Below are 26,151 nucleotides of genomic sequence, written 5' to 3' on the forward strand. Positions count from 1 at the left end.
CTGGATGAGATATAAGGGATGGAAAGAGAGCTGCTTGTTGCTTATTGCTTCTTTGCTGCTTTCTGCCTTCTGCCTGCCCTGCTTTGCCATGGACTGATTATCCTGCCTTGCCACCCTGCCTTGGAGCCAGCTGACTATGGACTGAAACCTCTACAAACTGTGAACCAGATAAACTTTTCCTCCTTTAACTTTGTGTGTCAGGTATTTTAGCTCAGCAATGAGAACAGTAACTAAGAGATCTAGAAAATTTAGTTTTGGTTAACTAAAAAAACTTCCCAGCAATTTATAATTTATATCTGTGTAAGATTCAAGAAGTAAATATATAAAAGCCAGCATGGTGGCACATGCCTGTAATCTCAGTACTCAGGAGACTGAGGGAGGAGGATGGAAGCAAATCTGATGTTAGCTTGGGCTACATAGCAGCACCCTGTCTCAAGAAAACAAAAAAATATATATATACACACACACTGTATATACATATATACAGTGTGTGTGTATATATATAGAAAAAATATATAAATATACAGAAAAAATTAGAGAAAAACTTTTAAGTTCCATTATATCCCCATTCTTCCATCTCTTGGTCCCTTTCCCTTATGCTAAAGATCCATCTCCCTATTTCCCATTATCAATCTTTTATTTTATTCTTTATTTATACTTTAGGTTTCTCATGAGAAATCATGTGTTATTTAAGCTTGTGTTCAATCATTCATTTTTTAAAATTTCTTAATAAATTTAAAATTGAATGGGTTTCAAATTTCCTTATGAGCTATTTATATAGAACTTGAAGGAAAATTTTTTCTTCATAAGCTATCTGTCTCATCCTACTACACTGCCTCAAAGAAACAACCCCTACGCATACAATTTTCCCTCCACCATCAACAGAAATGGGTTAGTTCTGTTTCTAATACCCTTACTCTCAATTGGCCTTGACTCCCCTAAACATATCCTCCTCTCAAAAAACAAAACAAAAAATTCAATGGTAGCAGATTCCAGAGCTGAGACAATAAACTATTTATGATTTTATTTGAAACACTGGTCATCTATCATCTTTCCTGTTTTGCTGATGAATCTGAGAATTAACTCTCTTGTTTTTTTTTTCTTGCTGTGTCACCTGTTTAGATCAGCACTATTCTCTGACCCACTGTTAGAAAGCAGTTTCACAACTTCACTCTAATCTTTGATCCTAATACAAGTTTTGAAGATTCCAGAGTTTTGACTACTATGTCAAGGACACTCTAGTAAAGACTAATGATACAGGCTTACAAACCACTCCCACTCCCTTGTATTCTTGCCCCCTGAAAAGCTGCTTTCTGCATAGATAAAACTGCTTCTATTAGAGGTGAAATCAAGAACTACTAAAGACTGACCTACATGGTGATTATTCCAGGAATTTTACACCCAGCTACTACTGAGTCATCTAGGGAAGAAATGCAGCGAAGGCGGACTCTCCTTTTTCCTCACAGTCCAACAGTGCCAGACTTTGCTTTACCAATGCACCACATCTTGGTATCAGGTCTAGGTTAAAAAGAAAGACTACAGATCTGAGGCAAAGTGGGGGGGGATGTGCGAGGGGAATAGGAATTAAAAATTCTTAATTGGAATGATGTCTGCTAGGGTTTGGATGAATGTCCCCCAAAGGTCCATATAGAAAGGCTTGGTCCCCAGGGTAGCAGCACTGCGAGGCACTGTGGACCTTTAAGAGGTGAAGCCCAGTGGGAAGATCGTAGATGCTTAGGACCTCAGGTCACAGAGGGGGACCGTGAGACTCTACTTTATTCCTCTCTGCTTCCTGGTTTCTGATATGAGCACTTTGCTCTTGCATGTGCTCCTGCCATGGTGTGCTACTCTCCAAAGAGACCCAAAGTGATTGGCCCAAAGTTGGACTCCAAAACTGTTGGCTAAAATAAACTTTCTTTTCTTCAGGAGCCTATTTTATTGCAGTAACACAAAACTGACACATATTCATCTAGGAACTTCTATTGGTCAACAATAAAGTTACTTAAATATTAGTACTGAGACATTCATGAGTTTGTAAATAAAAATGCTGTAAGTATGCTTGTATAGAGACAATGTATAACTTTTAAAATCTCATTTGTCCAGGGCCGGGGATTTAACTCAGTGGTACTGCCACCTGACTTGCAAGCGCAAGGTCCTGAGTTCAATCCCCGGTAGAAAAAAAAAAAACAAACAAAAACCCACTCATCTGTCCAAAATATACAATCTACAATATGCCAGATAAAGGTTTTCTTTACATATATTTATTAAAACTATGTAACCAACTAATCTGACAATTAGAATTTTCAATCCTTTTTACAAATCTGGCCCCATAAGAAAGATGAATACAACAACAAAAATGCACATTTGACTGAGACAAAAAAATTTCTCAACTTGCATCAACAGACTTCAATGAGACCTAAACACTTCAAAGTATGTAAGTTAGGAACAATAAAATAAGATAAAAATGTAAATGCTAAAGTCCTCCGTATCACTGAGACCATAAATTGAGGTCACAGTAGTAGTAACTTACTAATTTATTTTTTTTGTAAGGTTTTACTCCATTTTTGTTTTGGTGTAACGACCATCACACGTCTATCCACATTATCATGACTTTCCCAACCACAGGTGTTATTAAAGCTAGGTAACACTGGTTAAAGTCTTTTCAATTATTTTCCTATTTCTTATCTCCATTTGCAGAGTAATTGAATATCAGGAGTTCTTATAATCTCTTTTTGATTAAAAAAGAAAATCATAGTGAAAACCTGGCACACTAAGTCTACTGAGTTAGAATCTTAAAAATGGGAAATGGTCCCCTACTCCAGGAAACGTTCAATATCACAATGTGCTCAGAAGTTCACATCATAAACATGGGTGAAAGAAACACAGAGGGGCCTCTTTCTGAATAAGCAATTACTTCTGACACCTAATTATTAAAATCTTGTCAATAAAACATATATAGGTTGCAAGCGCAAGGACCCGAGTTTGATGCCCGATTCCAAAAAAAAAACATATATAGGTTGAGAATCCCTTCTCCAAAGTACTCTGGACCAGAGTATTTTGTATTTCAGGCTTTTTTGATTTTGAAATATTTGAAAAAATATATATAGCAAGATTATCTTGGAGGTGGGATCTAAGTTTAAATTTAAAATTCATTTGTGTTTTATACACATAGCCTGAAGTTATTTTTATGCAGTATTTTTAGTGTATCTGCATTCTGACTACAACTTACCACATGAAGTTAGAATTTTCCACTAGTGGTGTCATGTTGGTGCTTAAAGAGTTTTTAATTTTGAAGCATTTTAGAATTTAGATTTTCAGACTAGGGATGCTCAAACTGTATCAGTTTTGATATCTTCACTTCAATCTATTACTACATCTTTCCAATGTCTCAGCTATCAGTAGCATAAGTAAAAGCATAAATTAAGTTAAGTAGCAGCATATTAGATAGTGGTCAAATAATGAAGCAATTAAAACTACATAAATAGGGCCAGGGATTTAGCTCACTGGTTCCATTGCCTGCCTCTCAAGCGCAAGGACCCGAGTTCGATCCCCGGTACCAAAAAAAAAAAAAAACCCAAAAAACTACATAAATACTCCAAGTACAGTAGTAGGACAAATCCCTACATCCTGAACTTATAATGTAAATGGGTTACATTAAAAATAAGGCCTCTTCATACTTCATATTCCTATTTTACATTTTTTTTTTTTTACTCTTTTGGTTTTTTGAGACAGGGTCTTGCTATGTAGTTCAGGCTGGCCTTGAACTCACTATGTATCCCAGGCTGGCCTTGAATTCGAAGCAATCCTCCTGCTAAGCAGCCTCCTAAATTCTGGGATTACAGAAGTGTTCCACCACACTTGGCTTATACTTCATATTCTTAAAAGGAAAAAAATAGCTAAATTTATTTGATACAGAGTTTGAGAGAACTTTTTAAATAAGAACTCTGTAAAACAACCTTACAGATTGCTAATCTGTAGATTCAAGAGTAAAACAATTCTAAACTGAATTCCAAATAGAACTGAAACAACTAAGCTGATATCCCATGTTGGCAGCTATTATAAAATAAATAGAGCTGCAACATACAAAATTATCCTAAGAAAAAAAGACCCTAAAAAATATATCTGTATTTATTATATATCTCCACACCACTTAATGTTTCAACTGCTAATAAACATCTGGTAAAACAGCTCCATATCTGTATAGGACTGGGGGAATGAAAAGATGGGGAAAACTAAAAATCCACTGAAAACCAATTTTCCATACAAATGTAAGTTAAACAATTTTGTTTTTTATATGTAAATGCCAATGCTTACTATAAATTAACATTGGTAACTTAAAATTTTCATGACATATAGACAAAATAACATCCACTTACTAGATTTTAGTATTTTAAATTTATATTATGTATATGAAAATGAGAAAAGTCTGCATATCTCAAAACATAAAATCAATGTTCATTTTAAATCACCAGTAATCAGGAATCCAGTAAGAGGCCCTCCATATGCACGGGTTCTGCACCCATGGATTCAACAAACCTCAGATAAAATATATTCTAAAAAAGAGTGTCCACACATGTTTAAATACCGCATTCTCTGGTGTGAGAAACCGAAAGTGAAAATAAAGACTAAAACATTTAATAGTTATTGGGAAATGGGGAGAACATATTCAAATGGGAGGGGGAGCAAGAGAAGAGGGAGAGAGAAAAGAGGGGAGAAAGAAAGTGAAAATAGAAGGAAAAAGTGGAAACAAAGCTTTTGTACATAGGGAGGGGAAGGGGGAATGGGATAAAATAAAATTTATTTTTAAAAAGTGTCTGTAATGAACATATAAAAACTTTTTTCTCATTATTCTGCAAACAATACAGTATTAACTATTTTCATGGCATTTATATTGTATTACTACAAGGCAGACTAAATATGGATGAAACCAAATCAGATCAGATGCACAGTGAAAGCATTAAGTTTCAGAGTACTATTTTTAGTCACAAATTGCTACGTGCCTGCATCAACTTTCTTAGTCTCCTGTTGACACTCTCCGGTTATAATCTAAACACTTAAGAAATTAGAAGTTATTTCAAAATGTACAGATTATGTCCACAAAACTCTTCAAACTATTGTGTAAGTAGTAAAGCCAATAATGTCAAATATTTTTATCCTTTTTTATTAGTAAATATTTGTAGTACATAATGCTTACATTCCTTGTGAGGACTTGGTACATATACATAACACATCTTATTTCCTTTATTTTTTTGGTACCGGGGATCAAACTCTGGACCTTGCACTTGCGAGGCAGGCGGCAAAACCACTGAGCTAAATCCCCAGTCCTTAACTCGTTTTTTAAAATCACCTTTCCCTACCCTCCTCGCCTCCATCTCTTGATTTTTCCCTATGGGAGAGATCTCTCTCCCTACTTCCTATTATTTATCTTTTATTTTGTTCTTTACATTTAGTAATGTCACGTATTACAGAACCAGACCCAGCTAACTAGCCACATACACGTGGAATGTACTGCATAATCATTTGGATTTACTGCAACTGTACCACAAACTTGGAAGTTTGTAGTGTGAAGATCTTTTCCAAACTTTTTAAATGACTTTCTTAAAAATTCAAAAACCTGAAGAGACTGCAAATACCCCAAATTGTCAAAGTTGTTCAAATTAGCCTCCCCATGTAACCAAATAGTTTAGAACACTATCATCCACAATCAAGATCTTACAGTATTATCAACTCTGAATTATTTTCCAGCCACATTAAATTATGCTAATCTAGTTAGGAAAAAAAAAGCCAACTACAGACCCTCTCTCCTTTTATTCTTCTTCTCCACTTTCTGACAAAACAGATGGCAAAAGCAACTACCTCGGGAAAGCAAGACCAAATACAATGAAACCTAAGAACCTTTTTTCTCTAATATATCTGAAAAGAATGAAGAGAGAGACTCCAAAACTAAGACCATACTGTGCACCCTTCTATCGAATACAAATGAGAACATCAATCAAGGGTTCCCACGCCTACCGACATCAGATAGGAGAGACGCACAACCTTTGGTCTGAGTAAAGCTGTCCCCTTAGTCGAGCGGCAGAATCACAACCAGAGCAAGAAACGAGGTCCGGACATAGGAAGCTATTACAAGAGTTCAGTGCAAGATGCTCAAAGCAGCGCTCAAAACCCGAAGTGGTGAGGAGGGTCCCATATATAACTCAGGCCTCCCTATTCCAGGATCGGCTGACACCTTTCCTCAGATAAGCACGTCGACTTAATGACTGCTTACCTCCTCTCCAAGTTCCCCTTCCCAGCACAGTTCCGAGGTGTCACCGCTAGCTCCGTTCCGAGGAGCAGGGGAGGCGACAGTCCGTCCCCGCGCCTGGACCCGGGAGGACAAGGAGAGGGAGGTGCACGCGCGGCTCTGCCACGGCGAGCGAAGGGCCCCGGGGCGGCCGAGAAGTGGAAGTCGCCCGCCACTTCGCCAGGGTCAAGCGAGACCCGGACGTAGGAGAAAAACAGAACCAAGAGACTGAAAAGTAAGAAACGGATACGAAAACACTACCAGGCCGCTAGGCGGACCGTCTCAGAACACCGCCGGAAATCAGAAGCTGGCCGAGCTGTCGCGGGACGCAGGCAGCTTCCGGCCGCCAGATTAGTCGTCAGGCGCAGGTCCCCGCCCCTAGCCACGCCCCCGAGTGAACGTCGACTCGGGTGGGCGTGGTGCTGTCGGTGGAAATCCGCAACCTGTGCAGTGAGAGACCGTGGGAGAGCAATTTGGGAGCTGGGAGGGCTGAATTCCAATTAAAAGAGAAATTGTTTCCTTTTATTATGTAACGTGTTACAGTGAACGGGTGGTCTAGATACCATGTTTGTTGCTGCAAGTAATTACAGCCATTGTTTTCTTTCGTTCCCAGTGTTTCTTGAGGGGCTGAGCTGGAGCGAGAGGCGGGTTCTGTTCTCTGAGTTTCACACCTCTCGCGATCCTGGCCTTAGCCTGGGTCTGGGGCGGGCAGAAACAGAAGTGTACTAAAATGACCGGAAAACTTGAATGTATGGTACTCCTGACCAACTTTCCTTCTGTTGATTAGAGCCAGTTATCTCCTTGAAACAGTGAGGCTTAATCAGAAATTAAAAGTGAACACATACGCGAATCTTCGTCTTAATTTCAAAGTAGCATATATTATGTTCGTTGACAAAAGCAAGGAATAGGAAAACCGTTTATCAAAACTACTGATCAAACTTAGAAACTAGTACGATTTGGTCTGTCTAGAATCGGTAAAAGTACGGAAGCAGAGTGAAAAGTCAAGGGCATTAAACGTTCCTGATGACATGCCAGGCTATTTTAGAGACAGCAGCGAGAGCTTCTGTACAAGTAGGTTTGATATAACGTTCTGGCAGTAAGAACCCATATCTGCCTGTATCTCGAAGTTCAATTGTAAATGAGTACTTCGTGCCCAAATCATGGATCCAGTCATCGGAACCTCCAGGAGCCAGGTCTAAAACAAGAAGAAAAATTACTTTTTGAAAAATAGATATTTCAAATTAATTAACAAAATGAGATTTTTTTTTTTTGTAAAAATGAAAGTAACTTTGTTCTTTTCTGATAATTAAATAACCTGAGTTTCTTGTAGAAAATGGAGATTGATGGGAAACAGGTTACGGAAGAAAACAAAAATTATCCATAACTCTACCATAATCCTACCAAGAAATGATAAACACCAATGTTTTAGTGTAGTTTTTTTTTTCAGTGCATACATTCACTTACGTTTTTACTACATTATTGCATAAGTAAAATCACTTCCATTTCTATATGTATACAGTAGTAACATTTCTAAACAATCATTACAACATTTATAAATATAATAGAGTTCAAATCTACATCATCATTTTCTATAATCTCATGCCACTGCTTAGTAAAGCTAGATATAATTCATTTAAATAATATCCAAATGATAAATAGCATCAAAATGTGAGTTGTACATCGTGTTTATTATATCATTGTCCATCTTATATTTTTAGCAATTATCCTTGCTCATTTTCCACATTATTCATTTTATAGATTATTTATAAAACTATTAATGTTATTAACCCTGTATAATATGTGGAGAAATTTTTTCTCTCATTCAAATATTTAGTTTTCAACTTAAGTTTATGGTAGGGTTTTTATACTTTAATATTTGACCTTTCTGGAATTTATTCTGCTGATATTTGTTAATAATTCAATTAAGTTTTTATTCTAAATAACTTGTCAGATCTTCTGACTCCATTATTGAATTAGTTGACATCATCCTTTTTAATTTTTTTTTTTTTTGAGACAAGATCTCACTATGTAATTCAGGCTGGTCTCAAATCATGATGATCCTTCTTGCCTCAGCTTCCTAAGTGCTGGGATTACAGGCATGTGCCCTGCAAATTAACATCATTCTTAGTTTGAAGTGCCTACTTTTGGGACACTAGATCTCATACTGTATTTGATATCTTTCTGTGCTCCCTGTTCCATTCTATTGACTTCTCTTTTTGAAACCCAGTTCCACACTGTCCTAATTACTATAAGTTTATAATGTGCATTAACACCTGGTTGGGAGCAAATTCTCTCTTATTAATTTTATTTTTGGTACAGTGGATCCTCAAGTTATGACCAGCCTGATGTATGAACAACTTGGGTTAATTAGGTTAATGGAAGATTCATCTGCCTCTTGTTATCTATAGCATGTACCCAGGCAAACATCCAGATCTCAGCTGTATTGACTTACAACCAACCTCAGTTACAACCAGCCCTCGGAAACTAATCAAGTTTGTAAGTCAAAGGTCCACTGTATTTTATAAGCTCTTCTACCAAATTTATTCCTTCAGATGAATTTCAGGCTCATTTAAGTGTTCATTGAGATTGTGTTAAATACACAAATTAACTCAGGAAAATTTTTATATTGCTTTCTCAAAAACACTAAGGCAGCTGGGCGTGGTGGCGTATGCCTGTAATCCCAGCTCTCTTGGAGGCTGAAGCAGGAGGATTGCCTCAAGTTCAAGCCTAGCCTGGGCTACATAGTGAATTCAAGACCAGCCTGAACTACATAGTGACACCCTATCTCAAAAAACAACAAAAAAAAGAAAAACACAAAAGCTGGTTTTATCTTCCGTTATATACATCAAAAAAGTTTTCTAGGGCTGGAGATTTAGCTCAGTGGTTCTGCTGCCTGCCTCGTAAGCACAAGGACCCAAGTTCGATCTCCGGTACCCAAAAAATGTTTTCTATATTTTTCATATAGGTCCTGTGGATTTGTTGTATGTCTCTACACAGACATACATTTAATAACATTCAAACATGTGTATATGTATGTGTGTATATATGTATGTACCATGTATATATGTATGTAATGGGTTACAGCCAGAGCTTTTTTCCATTTTATTTTCTACATGATCATTTTTATATATAAGAAAGTTCTAGCTGGGTACATGCCTGAAATCTCAGCACTCAGTAGGCAGGGGGATTGCTGTGAGTTCGAGGCCAGTTAGGGCTACATAGTGAGTTTAAGCCCAGCCTGAATTACATGGTGAGACCCTGTCTCAAAAAACAACAAAAAGAAAAATAGTTCTAGATTTATGTATATTTAGTTCTTGACCACTTTACCCAACACTGACTGATACTAATATTTTTGGTTGGCTTTTTATAGTTTTCTAGGTAAACAATTATATAATACGCAAAAATGACCATTTTTGCCTCTTTCTGTTTATATGTGGATTGATTATGAGGTTGTCTACTGAAGTATGATTTATAATTTTTTTTATATATAATATTTTAAAATAGCTGTCAGGAATGGTTTAATTAATTCATTCAGCAGATATTTCTGACAACCATGATCAACATCTGGTATTTATTCTTCCAGCATTTTTCTTGTGCTTAAACACATCCATGTACATACTGATGCATCCTGGATCAATGAGTGTGTGTAGATGGACTGACTTCATCGTAACAGGGCTATTCTAAAAGCTTCTTCAGCCCTGACTCACTGTAGTTAATGCTTTGGGAAACAATAATAAAGACGATGGGAACAAAAAAGCTCAGAATTGTGACGGTAAGTGGGGTTTTTCCCCAGGGCAAGGACTTGGTTCTGCATCAGCAAAGTCAGCAGTAAACCAAGGGACAAAGATATGGGGTGGATGAGAGAGAGAAAGAGGGGAAATTCTGACGCATCCTGCTAATAGAGCATCTGCTGTTCAAACAACATATTCAAAACAATATAAATGTAACTTTTTATACCTTACAGGTCAAACCCTGGGACTATGCATATATTGCCTTCAAGCCTTTTCATATGCTCTTGCCTACCCCTGGCCTTTTCACACTTTTATTTGGCAAGCACTTACCAGGTACCAAGACCTTCCCGTACATCTTAACTAATTACCTGTCTTACCTACAGTATTCTCAGGCCTTTAAGCCTTATTTTCTTTAAAGCATCTGATGAAATTATACTATACTTCAATGTTTATTTACCATCAGGAGTTGGCAGACTTATTCTGTAAAGGACCAGATTTTAAATATTTTAGGTTTTGTAGGCCACATTGTTAACAATTACTGAGGTCTGCTGTTATGAAAGCCATCACACACCATATGCAAATGAATGAGCAGAACTGTGTTGCAATAATGTTTATATCCACAAATATGAATTTTATATAATTTTCACATGTCAAAATGTGTTCTTTTTAATCCATTTAAAAAGATGAAAAATCATTCTTAGCTCACTGGTTACATAAAAATAAGCAGTGGGCTGGACTTGAGCTTCAGGTTGCAGTTTGCTGATATATGGTTTCATGCTTATTTTTTATTCCTCTTGTATCATTTACCCTCCAGCTTCGAAAGTACAAAATCATTGTCTGTCATTCCACTATGAGTACTTAGGAATCTCTCAGTAAATATCATCCAGCAGAAATTAATCAAAAAGACATTCAACTGTAGAATGTTATGAACTATATTCTTGAGTACAGGTTATTGTTAAAAAGCACTTAAGAAAAATGGCATCACTTAGATTTGTGTAGTGTACAACAGCAGTCCCCAACATTTTTGGCACCAAGGACTGGTTTCATGGAGGACAATTTTTCCACTGACAGATGGAGGGTTAGGGTGGACTGTTTCAGGGTTAAATTCTCTTATGGAGTGTGCAACCTAGATCCCTCACACAGGCAGGTCACAGTAGTGTTTGTGCCCCTGTGAGAATCTAATACCACTGCTGATCTGACAGTAAGCAGAGCTAAGGCAATAATGCAAGCAAGGTGGGCAGCTGTAAATACAGACTACCATCTGTGTCCCAGGGTTGGGGACACTTGGTGTACAGTACGCGCAACCTTACATGTTGGCCCTGGACACTTCACACATTCTTTTCCCCCTTTATGACATTTTTTTCTTTAACTAATATACCAACTCTATAATCTGTACTCTGTAGTGACAAGCATAATTTCTTAAATACCATGTTGGCTTCTTTTTAGTGTAGTTATGTATTATTGCAACTTTGTTCAGCACTGTCACAGCTATTATGTTTCTGTTTCTAATTGTTATAATTCAATCACATGTGACCTTATTTAAAGATTTGGTTTGGAAAACTAAACCTACATAGAAAAATACAAATTCCTGGGCCGGGGATTTGGCTCAGTTGTTCCAGCACCTGCCTCAAAAGTGCAAGGTCCTGAGTTCAATCCCCAGTACCAAAAAAAAAAAAAAAAAAGAAAAGAAAAATACAAATTCCTTTAAAAACTCAGTTCTCCAAGATCTTAAAAAGAAATACTTACATAAAGTCTCTGAGCCACTGCCATGTGTATACTTGATATTTTTATGAATACTCTCAATAGCACGAGCTGCTTCCCTGGCCACTAGAGACTAAAAGCAATAGGATATAGAATTTCAGTTAATGTGCAGCTTTGAAACAGGACAGGTGGAAGTTTCAAAAAACAATTACATTAACTAAATAAAAGTGTGTATATGAAAAAACTAGATTTATCTAAAAAGTAAGTTAAGATGAATACATTAAAAATGTTTTTAACTATATGGCGATCACAACTGGTTGGTTTTAAACATAAACTCTTCCAGCGCATTGAAAATTTTGATATTTTAATTTGTGCCCAAAAAATTCTCACATAGCTTTTCAGGAATCCATTTATTATGTAAAATAAACTTCATTTCAAAGGCTTGGACTTACTCCATTCCTAGACAAAATTATCATCAAATTTTAAATCCAATTTCTCTATATATACATCCACTGCATGGATGATACACTTCTCATCCTCATACAAATTCTACTTTCTTCATGTTTAAAATGTCTAATTCAGTGGCACCAGGCCTGCCTGGCAAGCACAAGGTCCTCAGTTTGATTCCTGGTACCAAAAAATAAAAAATCTTTTAAAAGTCTAATGACTTCCATTCGATCCCCGGTACCAAAAAAAAAAAAAGTCTAATTACTTCCAAAGACTCATCACGTAAAAAAGATTATGCCCCTAGTAGGTAGCAGGATAATAACTAAGCCTACTAAGCTGGACTACATTTGATTATGAAGATCTTTTCTGAAGTTCCCACCTAACCCAGAAATTGAGACTAGACTCATGGTCATCACTATCACCTTCTGGACAAATCTAGAAGAATGTCTAGATTCTAAATGTCTAAATTTTTTTACGAGTATGTATAATATTGAGTATACCTTTGTCCAAAACTTACATTTTAATGGAACCCCATTGTCTACAAAACAAAATACAAATTGATTCTGACCTTTAAAACCCTTCACAAGATGACCATGCCTACTTTCTGATGATGTTACCCTCCACTCCTGCGCTCTCCCAGTCCCTTGAGCGAGGTTTCTGTGAGCGATGCCATCTCTTCTGTTTGGAAGGTTATCCCTTTCCTCTGTGTACATAGAAATCTTTCAAAACTGCCTAAAATGGTGACTGTCCTTTGATGTCAATGGTATTTTATTATTCTTGTTTCTTTGCAGTTTGTCAACCCTTAATAGACTGTGAGTCCCTCGAGAATAGAAGCTACTGCATCCCCTCACTTATCTCAGCACTTCCCTCTGAAAGAGTTAAGAGGCCACCCCTGACCATCCCAGTCAGCGCTGTTTCACTGCTGGGATATGTTGGTTTAGTGAAAGTATAAGTTACTATACTTACTCTATGTGATATTGGTTCTGGTGATTGAACTCAGGGCCTCATGCATGCTAAATGAGCCCTCTACTAGCTAAAGCAGCATATCCCCGCCCCTGTATGGGTCTTCTTTGAACTTACTATTGTCCATTACATTCTAAAAAAAAAAGGAAATTAAAAATAAACTCTTGCTTCAGTGAAGTCCTAAAACCTTCAATCCCTGAATCCATTGAATCCTGACCTCAGGGTGACTCTTGACAGAGTTAGACTGTTGAGGATCAGGCCATGATATGTATAGATCGATGTGGGCCAGGCTACAGGCCCTGCAGTTCTGAGGCCAATGTGACTTGCTTTAGGAATAGGGAAATACTCAGAAGGCTGCATGTTTCCTGGCTGTGTGGGGAAAGCGCATAATCACAGTGCTCCTAAGGCAAAATAGCATCTGCTGAGGACAATGCAAAAAAATGAAGCAATCCAGGTATAGGGAAGGACTTAATCCCCATTAACTTGTTCCCTTTGTGAGGATTAACTTGTTCCTCATTTTTTGTTGCCCCAGTCTTACTCCAGTCACTGTTCTGGGAAAAGTATACTACCCCTCCCACTGTGCTTCTTGCTGGCTATTAAAAGCAGGTTAACCATGGAGATTATCAATTCTGTTCACTAGAGGCAGGCTAGTCCCAGTCCACTTGAAACTTGAATATTGTCTCTGTTTTTCTTTATTTCCCATTGTCCGCCCTCCAGGTATTCCAAGAGTCTGAACAGCCCCTAGCATTAGACCATGATACAAAACAACTATACATTTGTCATCAAGTGGAGAAAGCTTTTTTCCATAGTTTTTGCTTCTTGAACTATGTATTATTTTATTTCTGAAATCTAATGAAAAAAAAAAGTAGTACTTACCAGTTCCTCATGGTCTTTGCTTTTGCTTCTATTATAGGAATATGGGAACAGTATCTGCTGGGAGTATGAATGCATGCTGATGTAAGCTTTAATTTGCTTAATATGTCTTCTCAAGAAATTTGCCACCGCCTTTACTTCCGGTTCTGATTCAGGATAAGGTCCACAGTAGGTTTCAGAGCATGAGAAACTTGATGCACCTTCCTCTAGTAAAATTGATAAAAGAGAATTTTATGGGAATCTAAATACTATCATAATTTCTGATTTCCCTGACAATGTAGTCTCCTAACATTGATGACACAGCATATTTAGGTAAATGGATTAGGGAGAGGTCTGTAAAGAACATAATCCTGATGTACAGAAATATTGCTCATGTTTCTTTTGAAGCCAGATATTTACATACATACCATGTAACCTTACTTCCAGACCCTGTCTCCCTTTCTGCCTTGGGGCAGCTGTCTTGCAACTCTGAGAAAACAAACAGAAGTCTCAGAGATGCTGGTTGTGCTTCCAAACTTCTGTTTATGTGAGGAAAAATAAACCACATTTGCTTTAATCAACTTTCTAATATTTGCAGTTTAAAAATTACTAAGTGTATTGGGCCAGGGATTTAGCTCAGTGGCACTGTGCCTGCTTAGCAAGCAAAAAGTCCTGAGTTCCATACCTGGTACTGGAAAAAAACAAACAAACAAAAAAACAAGCAAACAAAAATTGCTAAATATATAGTCCACAAAAGAGCCTTGCTTGGAAACTCAGAATATGCAAATCAGTTTCCTGTGCTACTTTAACTTGCTAGCATGGTGTAGTAAATAAAATAGGATAGTGATAGTTGGTGTCACTATAATGTTCATCCTTTCTATTGAGAGATTGTAGTATGTCCCACTTTAGATCCTGCCTTTCAACACTTCCCTCTCTCCCTAACTCACATGGGTGAGTCTGAGGGAGCCACAATTGACTCAAAGGATTATTCCCTCCTGGAAACAATGACTTTCCAGAATTGCATCTTAAATTCATGTTCTGCCTATCTGAATCCTTCCAATGATAACTTGAAATTGAGGATAGAATGTAGTCTCAGTCCAGCTACCCCCTTGAATGAAAAATGATAACAATAATCCTGCTACCATCTGAAACCCACAGAACATGTGCTGTATGTCAAAAACACTGCTAATATTTAGGCAATATTTCAGTCATTCTTCACAGCAACTATATGAACTATAAAGTGTTATTTTAGGACTTGCAAATGCCACTGTTGGTGGTAGCTATCCATCACAGTAAGAAACTATGCAGCATAGTGTCAAGTGTCCCATCACTAGATTCAACTCTTGAATTTGCCATTTAGTAGCTATATGAACTTTTGTTTTTTTAAACCTATCCATACCTCAATTTTCCTATCTGCAAAATGAGGGAAATTATACATTAAATGAGGATGAAATGGAGATACAATGAGCTAATCCATACAAAGTACTACACAGAGTGTCTGGCATACAGTATGTGTTCTATAACTGTTGCTATCCATCATCACCATGATTATCATCATCCATATCAGACCTGTCACACCCAAAATTCCTTAGGAATACTGAAAATCCACAAATTGGCTCAATTCAGAAAGTAAAGAGCAGAGTCTGATCCTAAGATAAGGGAATAGCTTGAGAGAATCCAAATTCCCTAAAAGAAAAAAAAGCCCTGTGTCCATATCTGTAGAATAGGCTAATAGCCGTCTTGGGGATAGGCCACCTTCTCCCAGAGTTTCTATCTCTTTAAGAGAAGTATAAATGTTTTCTGTTCCAGGAAATAATGCATCTCATTTCTCTGAGTGCCTACATGCCACTTTTGATTGTGTCCTACTAAAATCTGTACCTAATAAACCCTTTCTGTGCCTCTTACTGACATGTCCTAAAAATTCTTTTTCTGTGATAAGAGTTAGGGAACCCACAAACTTTTTCTACAGAAGAGTGGGCTAGGTTCCTTATTTCAACCTTCAGGGACCTCCTCAGATCCACCTTGTGACATTTTCTTTTGGTGAGCCAACCAGGAGGTAAAAGAACCATCGAGAAAGTGACTTTGGTAAGTCCAGCCAAAGGTTTTTTATTTTTTGTCTTCCTCACTTCCTTCAACCCTTTGCTTCTGAAGCATAACTTTTTCCAAACCCTTGCCCTGTGGAACATAGTTTACTATCTCTTTTGTTTCCCATTTTTCTCTCTCCCTGTCTACTAACTTCTGCAACCTTATGTTTCTTTTATCTTTCCAGCAGTTAGTCTCCCAAAGTCCCTAGTAGATAAATGCTTGTACATAAAAGCACCAAAAACAAGAGGCACTTGCTTACGCTAACCAGAATGGAAAGAGGTGTTGAGAGGTATTCTCTACGATGTGTGACAGCCTCATCAAATACTCTCTCAGGTCCACATACCCTGTTACTAGGTAAAATAGAACTAAAATTTGCTCACTAGGGAGACACGTACAAGGATTGGCCCATTCAGTATCCTAAGCAAAGTTTGTCATGCAACCAGCAGAGAAAACTCAGTCCTGAGACACCACAGAAAAGACCAGCCTTTGGGGTTGATACAGAAAAGTTTTAGATAACTTAATAGATTGAATATTAAGGTAATTGTAGAAGCAAAATAAGTAATGTGCTCTTTTAAGATTTGCTTTTCCCATAACTCCTTGTTTAAGGTGAGGATTATCTCACTCTAACCAGTAACTTTATTAACGTAACAAAGTTACCATGCCAGGGTGAATTTACAATGTATATGGCCTATCTTGTGTCTGTGACTTGTAAATAGAAACTGGAATTGTACTTACATATCAAAGACCACTAGGGATGAGACAATGGCTAAAAAGGATACAAAAAGGGAAATGCTGAACAAAGCGGGTACAGATACTGACCAGACCGGCTTCTGGTGTTCCTGCCTGCTCTCAAGAAGAAATTTTATTATTTTATCCGAATTCTGTGTCTCTTTGTATTTCTTTCTGAGATTTCTGTAACAGGGTGACTCCTAAGGGAAGCAATTTCTTTAAATCATGCACATTTTGGGGTCCTAACCACTTTAGATAAGTAAAGATCCACTAACTGCTTTTTTGTTATCTTTCTATCTCTCTGTCTCTCCCAACCAAAGGGCTTAAACTCAGTCTGCCTGATGTCACAGCTCTCTTTTTTGGGTGCCTGGGAACTTGTCCTCAGCTATGCATACTCAAGTGTCCATTCAGGTGATAGCTGATGTTATCCTCAGGACCACATGAAGTCTGTAGACTTAAAGTGAGAAGGAGCCCACTGGTTTACTCTTTTTTTTTCTTCTCCTATTTCCCCTAAGATAACCCTAGGGCCCATTTTGTCTCTTCTCTCCCACTCAGAATTTCATCTGTCAGAAAACTCAAATCCTTTAACTTTTTCTAATATTAATTATCAGGGAGAAGCAGGAATCTAGAGGGTGGAGGAGATTAATGGACTGGGGAGCTCAAGAAGTTTTTTCATGGCTCTGGGGTTAGTTCCTAATGTGTCCCACCATGTAAGAGGGGGAAGGGAACCGTGACCTCTATTTTTTCCCAGCTGGTAGAGCGCACTGGCCCACGGGAAAGGCTCCATTTTGGCCCTTCTCAGCTGTCTGCCATGACCTTCCTGGGTCCTAGAGCTGCCTTTCAAGCACTGACTATAGGTTTTTTTTTTCTTTTTCTTGAGTCTTTTCAGGCTATTTCTCTAATATTAGCTTGCTTCCTCCCTCCATCTTATTTGGTTGTGGTGTTTTAATGTTAATTTTGTCAAGTTTATCTCCCTATCTAGAATGGTGTGTGATTTGTAGTTGCTAAATAACATTGCTGGACTTTTCAAACCCTCCCTGAGTTCCTTGTGTATGTTAAAAGTCCCTAGGATATATATATATATTTTTAGATAAGGTCTCGCTACGTAGTTCAGGCTGACCTTGAACTCACTATGTAGCCCAGATTCACCTCAAACTCATGGTGATCCTCCTGCCTCTGCCTCCTGAGTACTGGGATTTCAGGCATGAGCTACCATGCCCCACTATAGGGTAAATTTTTGAGCCAAGCTCAGCTGTTGTGTACAATTCCTGCTTTCCTAACCTGTTGATAATGTTAGAATGGCTATGTGCCAGGAACAAGGACACTTATTCTGGACATGAGCAGCAGATTTCCACATGACCAGTAGGGACATCTACTCAATGACAGAAAACACAGCAGAGCTGCCCTGCTAGGCAGGTCTGACTCTGGGGTAACAGAGGAGAGCTGCCAATTGTGGATGGTTCTGACCCTAGCAGTTCTGACTTTGGGAACCAGGCACACAGCATGACCCCAGCATTAGGCAGGCCACATACATGGCCTGACCTTGGTTTGGGGTGGGGCACATCACACCTGCAGCATATCCCTGGTTTGGGGTGCCCTGTGCACATGGTGGGGAGCCCCCAGGATGAGGCAAGCAGCTCAGACAGTCTGACCTCAGGGACCTAAATAGGAACTTCATTTCTCTCTTTTTTTTTCTTTTCCAGTACTAGGAATTGAACTCAGTACCTTGCACTTGCTAGGCAGATACAGCACCACTGAGCTACATCCCCCGTATTTCTCTCTTTTTTCTATCTCCATCTTTTTCCAAAAATACACAAGGGAGATCTTAAAAACATATGATACATCTTAAATGACTATGGGTAATTCAATGTCAGTTCCCAAAACATCATCTTTAAGTTATATTTTATAAACTTAGGACCAATTTAAAATGGAGGATTTTTAAAAGTTGATTTTTCTCCAAATGTAAGTTAAAGAGTGAAAAATAAAAACAAAAACCAAGCCCTTAAACACAGTTTTATAATAACGAGGGAAAATAAAGATCCTATCTAGCAATTTATAGCTTTTTTCTCTTTCCCCTTTTGATGCTTATTGGTTAAAATCTACAGTGTTAAGTAACAAGAAAAAGATACTCAGAGTAGTTTAAATTATTAGAGGAAATACTGTTATGACTTACATAAGAAGAAAAGCACTAATTGATGACCCATAGGAAATGTTCTGACAACTCTATTTACAGTTAAAACCTAAAACTGCAAAAATGATTGTTATCAATCAGCATGGCCACTGCATCTAAAAGTGCATGCTATTTAAACATAATTGTTTTATGTGTTCTATATGTTCTCTTGTCTGTCTGCCTGTTAGTCTGTTTTAATAACTGATTAAAGTACCTACAGCTGCCTCATTAAAGATTTTGTTTTGGGCATAAATCAATTATATTTTTCCTTTTTTAATTTTTGCCCTTGTAAACTTCTGGCTCTGTAAATAATTGATTGTACAGGATTTCTGAGGATGACCAAACTCACTTAAAACCCCACAGGATGGGGGGCTAATATGCTTGAGGCTGGGCCAGGTATTTAGCTCAGTGGTTCCGCCGCCTGCCTCGCAAGCGGAAGGACCCGAGTTCAATCCCTGGTACCAAAAAAAAAAAAATATTCTTGAGGCTTACACAGTGTAACAGCAATTAGTGAGACAGGAGTTAGGATTCTTTTTTTTTTTTCTTTTGGTACCGGGGATCAAACTCGGGTCTTTGTGCTTGTGTAGCAGACAGTGAAACCACTGAGCTAAATCCCTGGCCCTTGGAGTTAGGATTCTATTAGGCAGTAAGGACAGCAACCCCTAAATGGAGTTGGGAAGGCCAATTGGGAATATAAAGGTATTTGGAGTCTGCTGAGTCATAACCCTTCATTTATCTTACAAAAATGTCTGCCAGATGTCCTTCGGCTGTCCAGGCCTCCCCAGAGCATGATCAGGCAGGACATTGGCCAAAGGGTGCAGGGCCCTGCATGAACACTGCATAGATTGCACCATAAAAATATGTAGTCTTTTATAGGGTTCACATTATATTGCTTACACCACAGCTTGAGTTCCCTCCTAAATCCCTTAAAACCCCTTAGAGAAAGAACCTTCATGGGTATGCAATTCAGAACCCTCTTCATGGAGAGCAGGAGCTTTACTTCTTTGCCTTTATATCTTTTACTTTCTTGCCTTTATATCTTTTAAATAAATTTGCTTGCACCCTACCTCCTTTGCCCATGGTTCTCACAAACCAGCATTCCAGTAACAATGGGATTTCAAATAAAAACTTTAAAGTTTAGTAACATAAAGATTATGAATGATTTAGATTAAAATGGACATTTATGTGTGTTAATTTTCAGATATATATTACCCTCCAAAAATTTCTATGGCTAGGTGTAGTAGTGTATGCCTGTAATCCCAGCCCTTGGGAAGCTGAGGCAAGAGGATCACCATGAGTTCAAGGCCAGCCTCAGCCACACAGTGAGTTCCTGGCCAGCCTGAATTACATAGGGAGACCTTGCCTTAAAAAAAAGAGCCTCTAAAGTTACTAATAAGGTCTCTCTTTCATCCAATATACATTACATTTAGACCTTACACACATAAAATGATTAAACTTTTTGGCATTCCTTTAAATTTAGTATAGTCATTTAAAACTTGATCTACATCTATTGGCTTTGATTAAACATTTTGTTATTGTATAAATGAGATACTCCTATATTGGGTAATAAGTCTATCTGTGCTCATTAACACTGTTTCCTGAAGTTATAAGAGCTCTAAAGATGTCTTTTAATTCTTGTCTGTGCAGTTACACCATGTAAACCTGTTAAAGGAACCTAAATTTTGCCTTAAAGAGTAAAAGCAGAGTGTACCTATGTAAAGATTTCTATATCGCTATGATGCTAATTATTGCTAGCCTTATGGTACATTAAATTTTTATTTCCCAAGCATACAGGCCTTCTAGGATGTGGAACTTAGAAAAACATTTTATCATACTGATAATCTCCAGACTAAAGTTGTTTATGATGGTGAACCTTTTCAGGATTATGTTTATGCAATTGTTATGTAATTGTATTATGATATGTAGTTGTGTTATAAACATTGTACAGTTGAAGCAGTGTCATTATAATGATTAAAGATTACATGTTAGTAAACTATCAAGTACATCTGTAAAACAAAGCCAACTTGGCTAGGTCTGTCTCTTGCCCCGGATGCCCTGTCCTGCCCCTGGACTCTGCCAGTAAAAGGGCTATCACCAGATATAGCCCCTCGGCCTGGGACCTAACTATCAGTCAAAATGAACCTCTTTTCTTTTATAACTTACTCAAGCTGTACTATTGTGTTACTGGCAACATAGAAAAGACTAGGTTAAAACTTAACGTTTTAAAGTTTATCTTTATCATATGTAGACAGTAAAATGTAGTATAACTGGCAGGGCAAAATAGAACTTTAAAAGTTAAAATTGTTTCCTTTAGGGACAAGCTGTTGCTTCAAATTTCCTCAGGCCAAGGTGGAACCAGGCCCCCCTCTCCTCAGCCCAGAGGAATGGACAAAATGTGCAGATGCTGGCACCAGGAGGTCAGGGTCCAGTTTCTTTTCCACAGGCAAGGGAGAGACAAAAGGGTGGCTGGGAGGCATAAAGCAAGCTTGGAGTTGTCTATTGTCTCATGATACTCTCTCCCCTGTCTTCCTCATTATGAAAGGCACACACCTGGACAAAGTAAGGTGGTGATTTGTGGCAATGTGAGGCCCCTCCATCTCCTGGGAGCTTTCCACCAGGCCTCCTGTGGTTTGTTTGGGAGCAGTGAGCCAAGGGACTTGAGCCTGCAGACCTGAGCAACCTGTAACACTGGAGACGAAACTTGTAAACTGCTCTGCTTGTAGTAAATCCGGTACAGTATTATAAATCTATTTATCTGGCCCCTTTTTTCACAGCAGCAGCTAGCTGCTTTTCTGAGTTGCTGGCCCCCTGTCAGTGCTGCAGCAGCCTGGGAGCCTCTTTGAGCACTGGTATAGGACTGTTCAGAATGGCTCTGAGGGGAACCATTGAGCAACTCCCTTAGACCAGCAGTGGTGAACCTATGGTACACACACTGCAGTGGGCATGAAGAGCTCTCTCTATTGGCAAGTTGCCCCAGCAGCCGAGTATTGAATATTCAGGTTTAATTGCAGTGTGGGCACTTTGCAATAAATAAGTTGATTTGAGGTTGCAGTTTGGGGACTCAGTCTCTAAAAGGTTCACCATCACTGCCTTAGACCTAAATCAGGATTAACTCCTTCTTCCTCTAGGTTCCAATTGTGTCATCCCAGAGCAATGAAACTTATTCACAGGTTCACTTCACCAAGGCTTTTTGAGATCTCTCCAGGTAGGTGAGGGAATGCGTAGTGGTCCCCTATCTTCATGGAGTTCTAATTTGAAGTCGAAAGGAAATGAAGATCCAGAAAGTCATTTTGTCATGAGGCTTTCACCTGTATGCTAGAGTAATGATGAAATGTTCAAAATTACAAGCTTTACTTCTTTAAAAAGACATATGTAAGGTCACATATGTAGGACTGTGTAGGTTAAAGGTGTGCAAAGAACAGGATGTTTCTGTGGGTACAGTATCTTCTCACCCTTGTTCCCACAGAGCTACATATGGCCATTTCAAAAATAGAGATGGATTATGCTCATTGCTTGATTTAATTTGTAGCTGTTTTTGTTTCATTTTGTTTCTGTGGTACTGGAGATTGCATGGAAGGCCTCTGGACTGAACAACATCCATCCCCAGTATCACCAGCACTTTTTTAAAATGTTTATTTTGAGATACAAACTTGCTAAATCATCCAGGCGTGGCTTGAACTTCCAACCCTCCTGCCTCAGCCTCCCAGACAGCTGAGAGTATAGGTGTGTGCCCCCATGCATGGCTTGTAGCCGTATTTTAAATGTAGTGAGCTATATTGAATAGCTCACCAATATAATAATATTGGGTTGGAGCAGGAAGAAGGGATGAACTAGCACATATCTGAGAGCAAGCTATTTTAGAATGTCCAAAGCAACATTCACAGAATATCTTAGCTCATTCAATCAAAGAATGATAAATTCACACTGTGCTTATCTTTATATCACTTTTTACATTTCCTTTAGTAAAACAACTAGATAAGAAAGTGAACAGTAAAAACAAAAGAAAAGTTTTCCAACACCACAACAGTAAATATTTACACACACAATTGAAAATGAGAGTTCCTCCCTCTGCTGCAGACTCTTAGATATACTAATGATGGATATGATTTATCTATTAAAGTATGATCTTTAACAGACATTTCTTTACTGTAATTCTAAGTTAATACAGGGTGTTTTTTTGAGACAGTGTCTCACTATGTAGTGCAGACTGGTCTTGAATTCACTATGTACCTCAGGGTGGCCTCAAACTCAAGGTGATCCTCCTGTCTCAGCCTCCTGAGTGTTAGTATTACAGGCATGTGCCACCACTACCAGATGAGTTTTGAAGCCAGAAGGGATCTTTATTTAATATTTTTCAGTGTTTTTTTTTAATTAGTACATGTTTTCAGTCGATAATGATTACATTCCTTGTGGGGAGTTAGTACATATACATAACACATCTTAACTCTTTTTTCATCCCATTCTTTCCTCTTCCTTTCTTGGTCCCCTCCCTTTTTGCAAAAGATCTAGCTCCTTATTTTCTACTATCTGCTAGGGATTTAGCTCAGTGATTTCACTGCCTGCTGCGCAAGAGCAAGGACCTGAGTTCAATCTCCGGTACCAAAAAAAGAAAAAGTATGTATTTTCTACTATCTATCTTTTTTTATGCTCTTGATTTATATTTTGAGTTTCTCATGTAAGAGAAACCATTTGCTGTTTAAACTTGTGTGAACAATTTACTTTGTTTAATATTATGGTCTCAAAGTGCATCCATTTTCCAACAAATGACTTGTTTTCCTTTTTATTTTTCCAAATGTGTATAGATACTACATTTTCTTTATCAATTTATCTACTGATGGACATATAGGCTGCTTCTAAGATTTAGCTATTATGAATTGTGCTGCTATAAACATGGGTATGCATACTTCACTGTGGTATGGTGTTTTAAAATCTTTTGGGAAGATGCCTAAAAGGAAAATAGCTGGGTCAAATGGAATCTCTAGTTGTAGTGTTTTGAAGACTCTCCATACTGATTTCCATAATGGTTGTCCTAGTTTACATTTCTACCAGCAATATAGAACCCCACCCCCCCGCCCCCAGCCCTACAGCTTCACCAACATTTGTTATTCTTGGATTCCTTGATGTTAGCTATTCTTTCTGGAGTAAGATGGAATCTCAGTGTTGTTTTAATTTGCATTTCTCTAATGGTCAGAGGTGATAAACATTTTTTCATGTATTTATTGGCCATTTGTACTTCTTTATATGAGAAGTATATTCATTTCAGTTTCCCATTTTTTGATTGGGTATTTTATCTTGAGGGGTCTAATTTTTTGAATCCTTGGACAGAAGACTAATATCTAGAATATATAAAGAACTACAAAAAATGAAGTTAGAAGGGATATTAGAGAACTAGTACAACTTCCTTAACATTGAGGAAACAAACAGCAAGTAGAAGACATTAAAGTAAATGGCTGACTGTAGTCAACATTCATAGCATCACATTTACCTCAAAATTTTATTATTCAAATTATCTCCCAATTCAAACTGGCCTCCCCTATAGTTAGTTTGCACTCTCAAGCCTTCTCACCCTTTTAATGAAAAGACAGTGCTTCCAATAAAGCAAACACCTACCACACCAGTGTTTGGAATCAAAGTTTCTGTTCAGGTCTGTTCCAATGCAACCATTTTTCTCATGGATAGAGCGGTTCTTTCTCCACATTCGATTCTAAATAAATAAAACAAGAAACAATAACCACAGTGGCCATGTTTGTAACAAAAGGAAAGGCACAAGTCCAAGGGCTGGGGCTTGGGGTTTCTCTCCTTCAGCCCCATAACTTCCATGACCTCATCCTCTCTCTGTCATTGTGGCATCCCTTTCACACAATCCCCATTTCTATCCACATCCCAATCTCATGAGCTCAAACTATTTTTGTTTGAACCAAACAAAATGGTAGTATTTGATGACTTGTTACCCATGCAAATAAAAATTTTTATTTAGTCCCACCAGGCTCCTTATTAACCTTTGTGTTTCCTTTAAATTAATATTATGCATAGGCTCATTTTGAGCTCCTTCAAAAAAAAAGCAAAATAACTTGATATTTCAAGTCAAAACTATGAATCATGACTTTCATTGCTCTCTTTTTGTACTGTGGTTATCTTTTAAAAGAGTTTTCTTTTTGAGATGCGTGATCAAATACTTATTAGTCAAGTGTCTGGGATGTGCTTCAAAATAATATGGGTACTGTAGAAGTGAGTGCAGGATATAAGTGAAACAAGATTAGCCATGGGATGATTATCATTAAGTATATGTGGTGGTTACTGCAGGATGTGACTATACAATTTTGTCTACTTTTATATATGTTTGAAATTTTCCATAATAGAAATTAAAATTTTTTTCATAACACTTCTGTACCAAGATTCAGGATTCTATGTACAATGCAGATAATATATTTTTTATTCCAAGAGGAGGCACTCTTTCCTTTCTTTGCCTTCACTTACCTTTTTCCATGTGTGGTCGTAGCCATCCACATTAACCACTGGCATAATATAGAAATTTGTGTGTCTTAGAAGATTGGTATACAGCTTTTCTTTCCCATAGAATTGAGTTACCTACAAATTAAACCAAGTATGTTTAACAATACCTAATTTTAAGTCCATCTAAACTTCATCTGGGTTTTTGTGTGTGTTTTTCTTTTTAAAAAGTTATTTGACATGCTTCCTTTTTCAGGAAGAGTCTGCTACCAAGTGGTGCTAAATGCCTTGTATGTGTTCCAAATAGTCTTTCTGTGTAATGAAGACAGGAAATAGAACCACACATCTCTTAAATGTTCCATCAAAAATTAAAAAGATTTCTTTGTTAAAGCCATAAAGCTTTGCTGGGTGTGGTGGTGCACACCTGTAATCTTGGCACTCAGGAGAGTGAGGCAAGAGGATTGCCATGAGTTCAAGGCCACCCTGAACTATGTAGTGAGACCTGTCTCAAAAAAAATTCATAATAGATTAAAATTCTTTACCATGAATAATCACTTATAAAACATGAGAGAAAAGAAATAAAAAAATACCAGATTTTTTTTGTTCAATTTTTAATAAATCTACTACAGGTGAGAAATAAAAGCTTAATGAAAGAAAGAAAATTTTATAGACAGAAAAACCATCTTTTAAATAGTTGAGCAACCAGTTAAATATGTTTTTATGCTACAAATTTGTAAATT

General features: G+C 37.7%; 2 protein-coding genes across 7 annotated transcripts in view; both read right to left on the minus strand.

Annotated features, from left to right (window-relative positions):
- Zc3h13 (zinc finger CCCH-type containing 13) overlaps positions 1-6,611 on the minus strand; it is an 84,933-nt gene extending 78,322 nt beyond the window's left edge. For 4 of the 5 annotated variants that reach the window (XM_021257869.2, XM_013072046.3, XM_087197336.1 and 1 more), the window contains exon 1: positions 6,269-6,611. The gene's annotated coding sequence lies outside the window, so the exon portion shown is untranslated. The remainder of the gene's footprint in view (positions 1-6,268) is intronic. The other variant, XM_087197335.1, reaches the window with a different exon arrangement.
- A 530-nt stretch (positions 6,612-7,141) lies between these two features.
- Positions 7,142-26,151, minus strand: part of Cpb2 (carboxypeptidase B2) — a 69,440-nt gene continuing 50,430 nt past the window's right edge. Inside the window, exons 7-11 of one of the 2 annotated variants that reach the window (XM_004844206.4) lie at positions 25,439-25,549; positions 24,572-24,665; positions 14,002-14,204; positions 11,761-11,848; positions 7,142-7,478 (exon numbers count right to left, since the gene is read on the minus strand). In XM_004844206.4, coding sequence (XP_004844263.1) covers positions 7,294-7,478; positions 11,761-11,848; positions 14,002-14,204; positions 24,572-24,665; positions 25,439-25,549 — 681 coding nt within the window. In that variant the 3' untranslated portion in view covers positions 7,142-7,293. The remainder of the gene's footprint in view (positions 7,479-11,760; positions 11,849-14,001; positions 14,205-24,571; positions 24,666-25,438; positions 25,550-26,151) is intronic. The other variant, XM_004844207.4, reaches the window with a different exon arrangement.

The sequence above is a fragment of the Heterocephalus glaber genome, unplaced genomic scaffold (genome assembly GCF_053883595.1).
Source record: "Heterocephalus glaber isolate CG9 unplaced genomic scaffold, H.glaber_assembly_v1.0 deba00001666, whole genome shotgun sequence".
In the NCBI taxonomy this organism is placed as follows: domain Eukaryota; kingdom Metazoa; phylum Chordata; class Mammalia; order Rodentia; family Bathyergidae; genus Heterocephalus; species Heterocephalus glaber.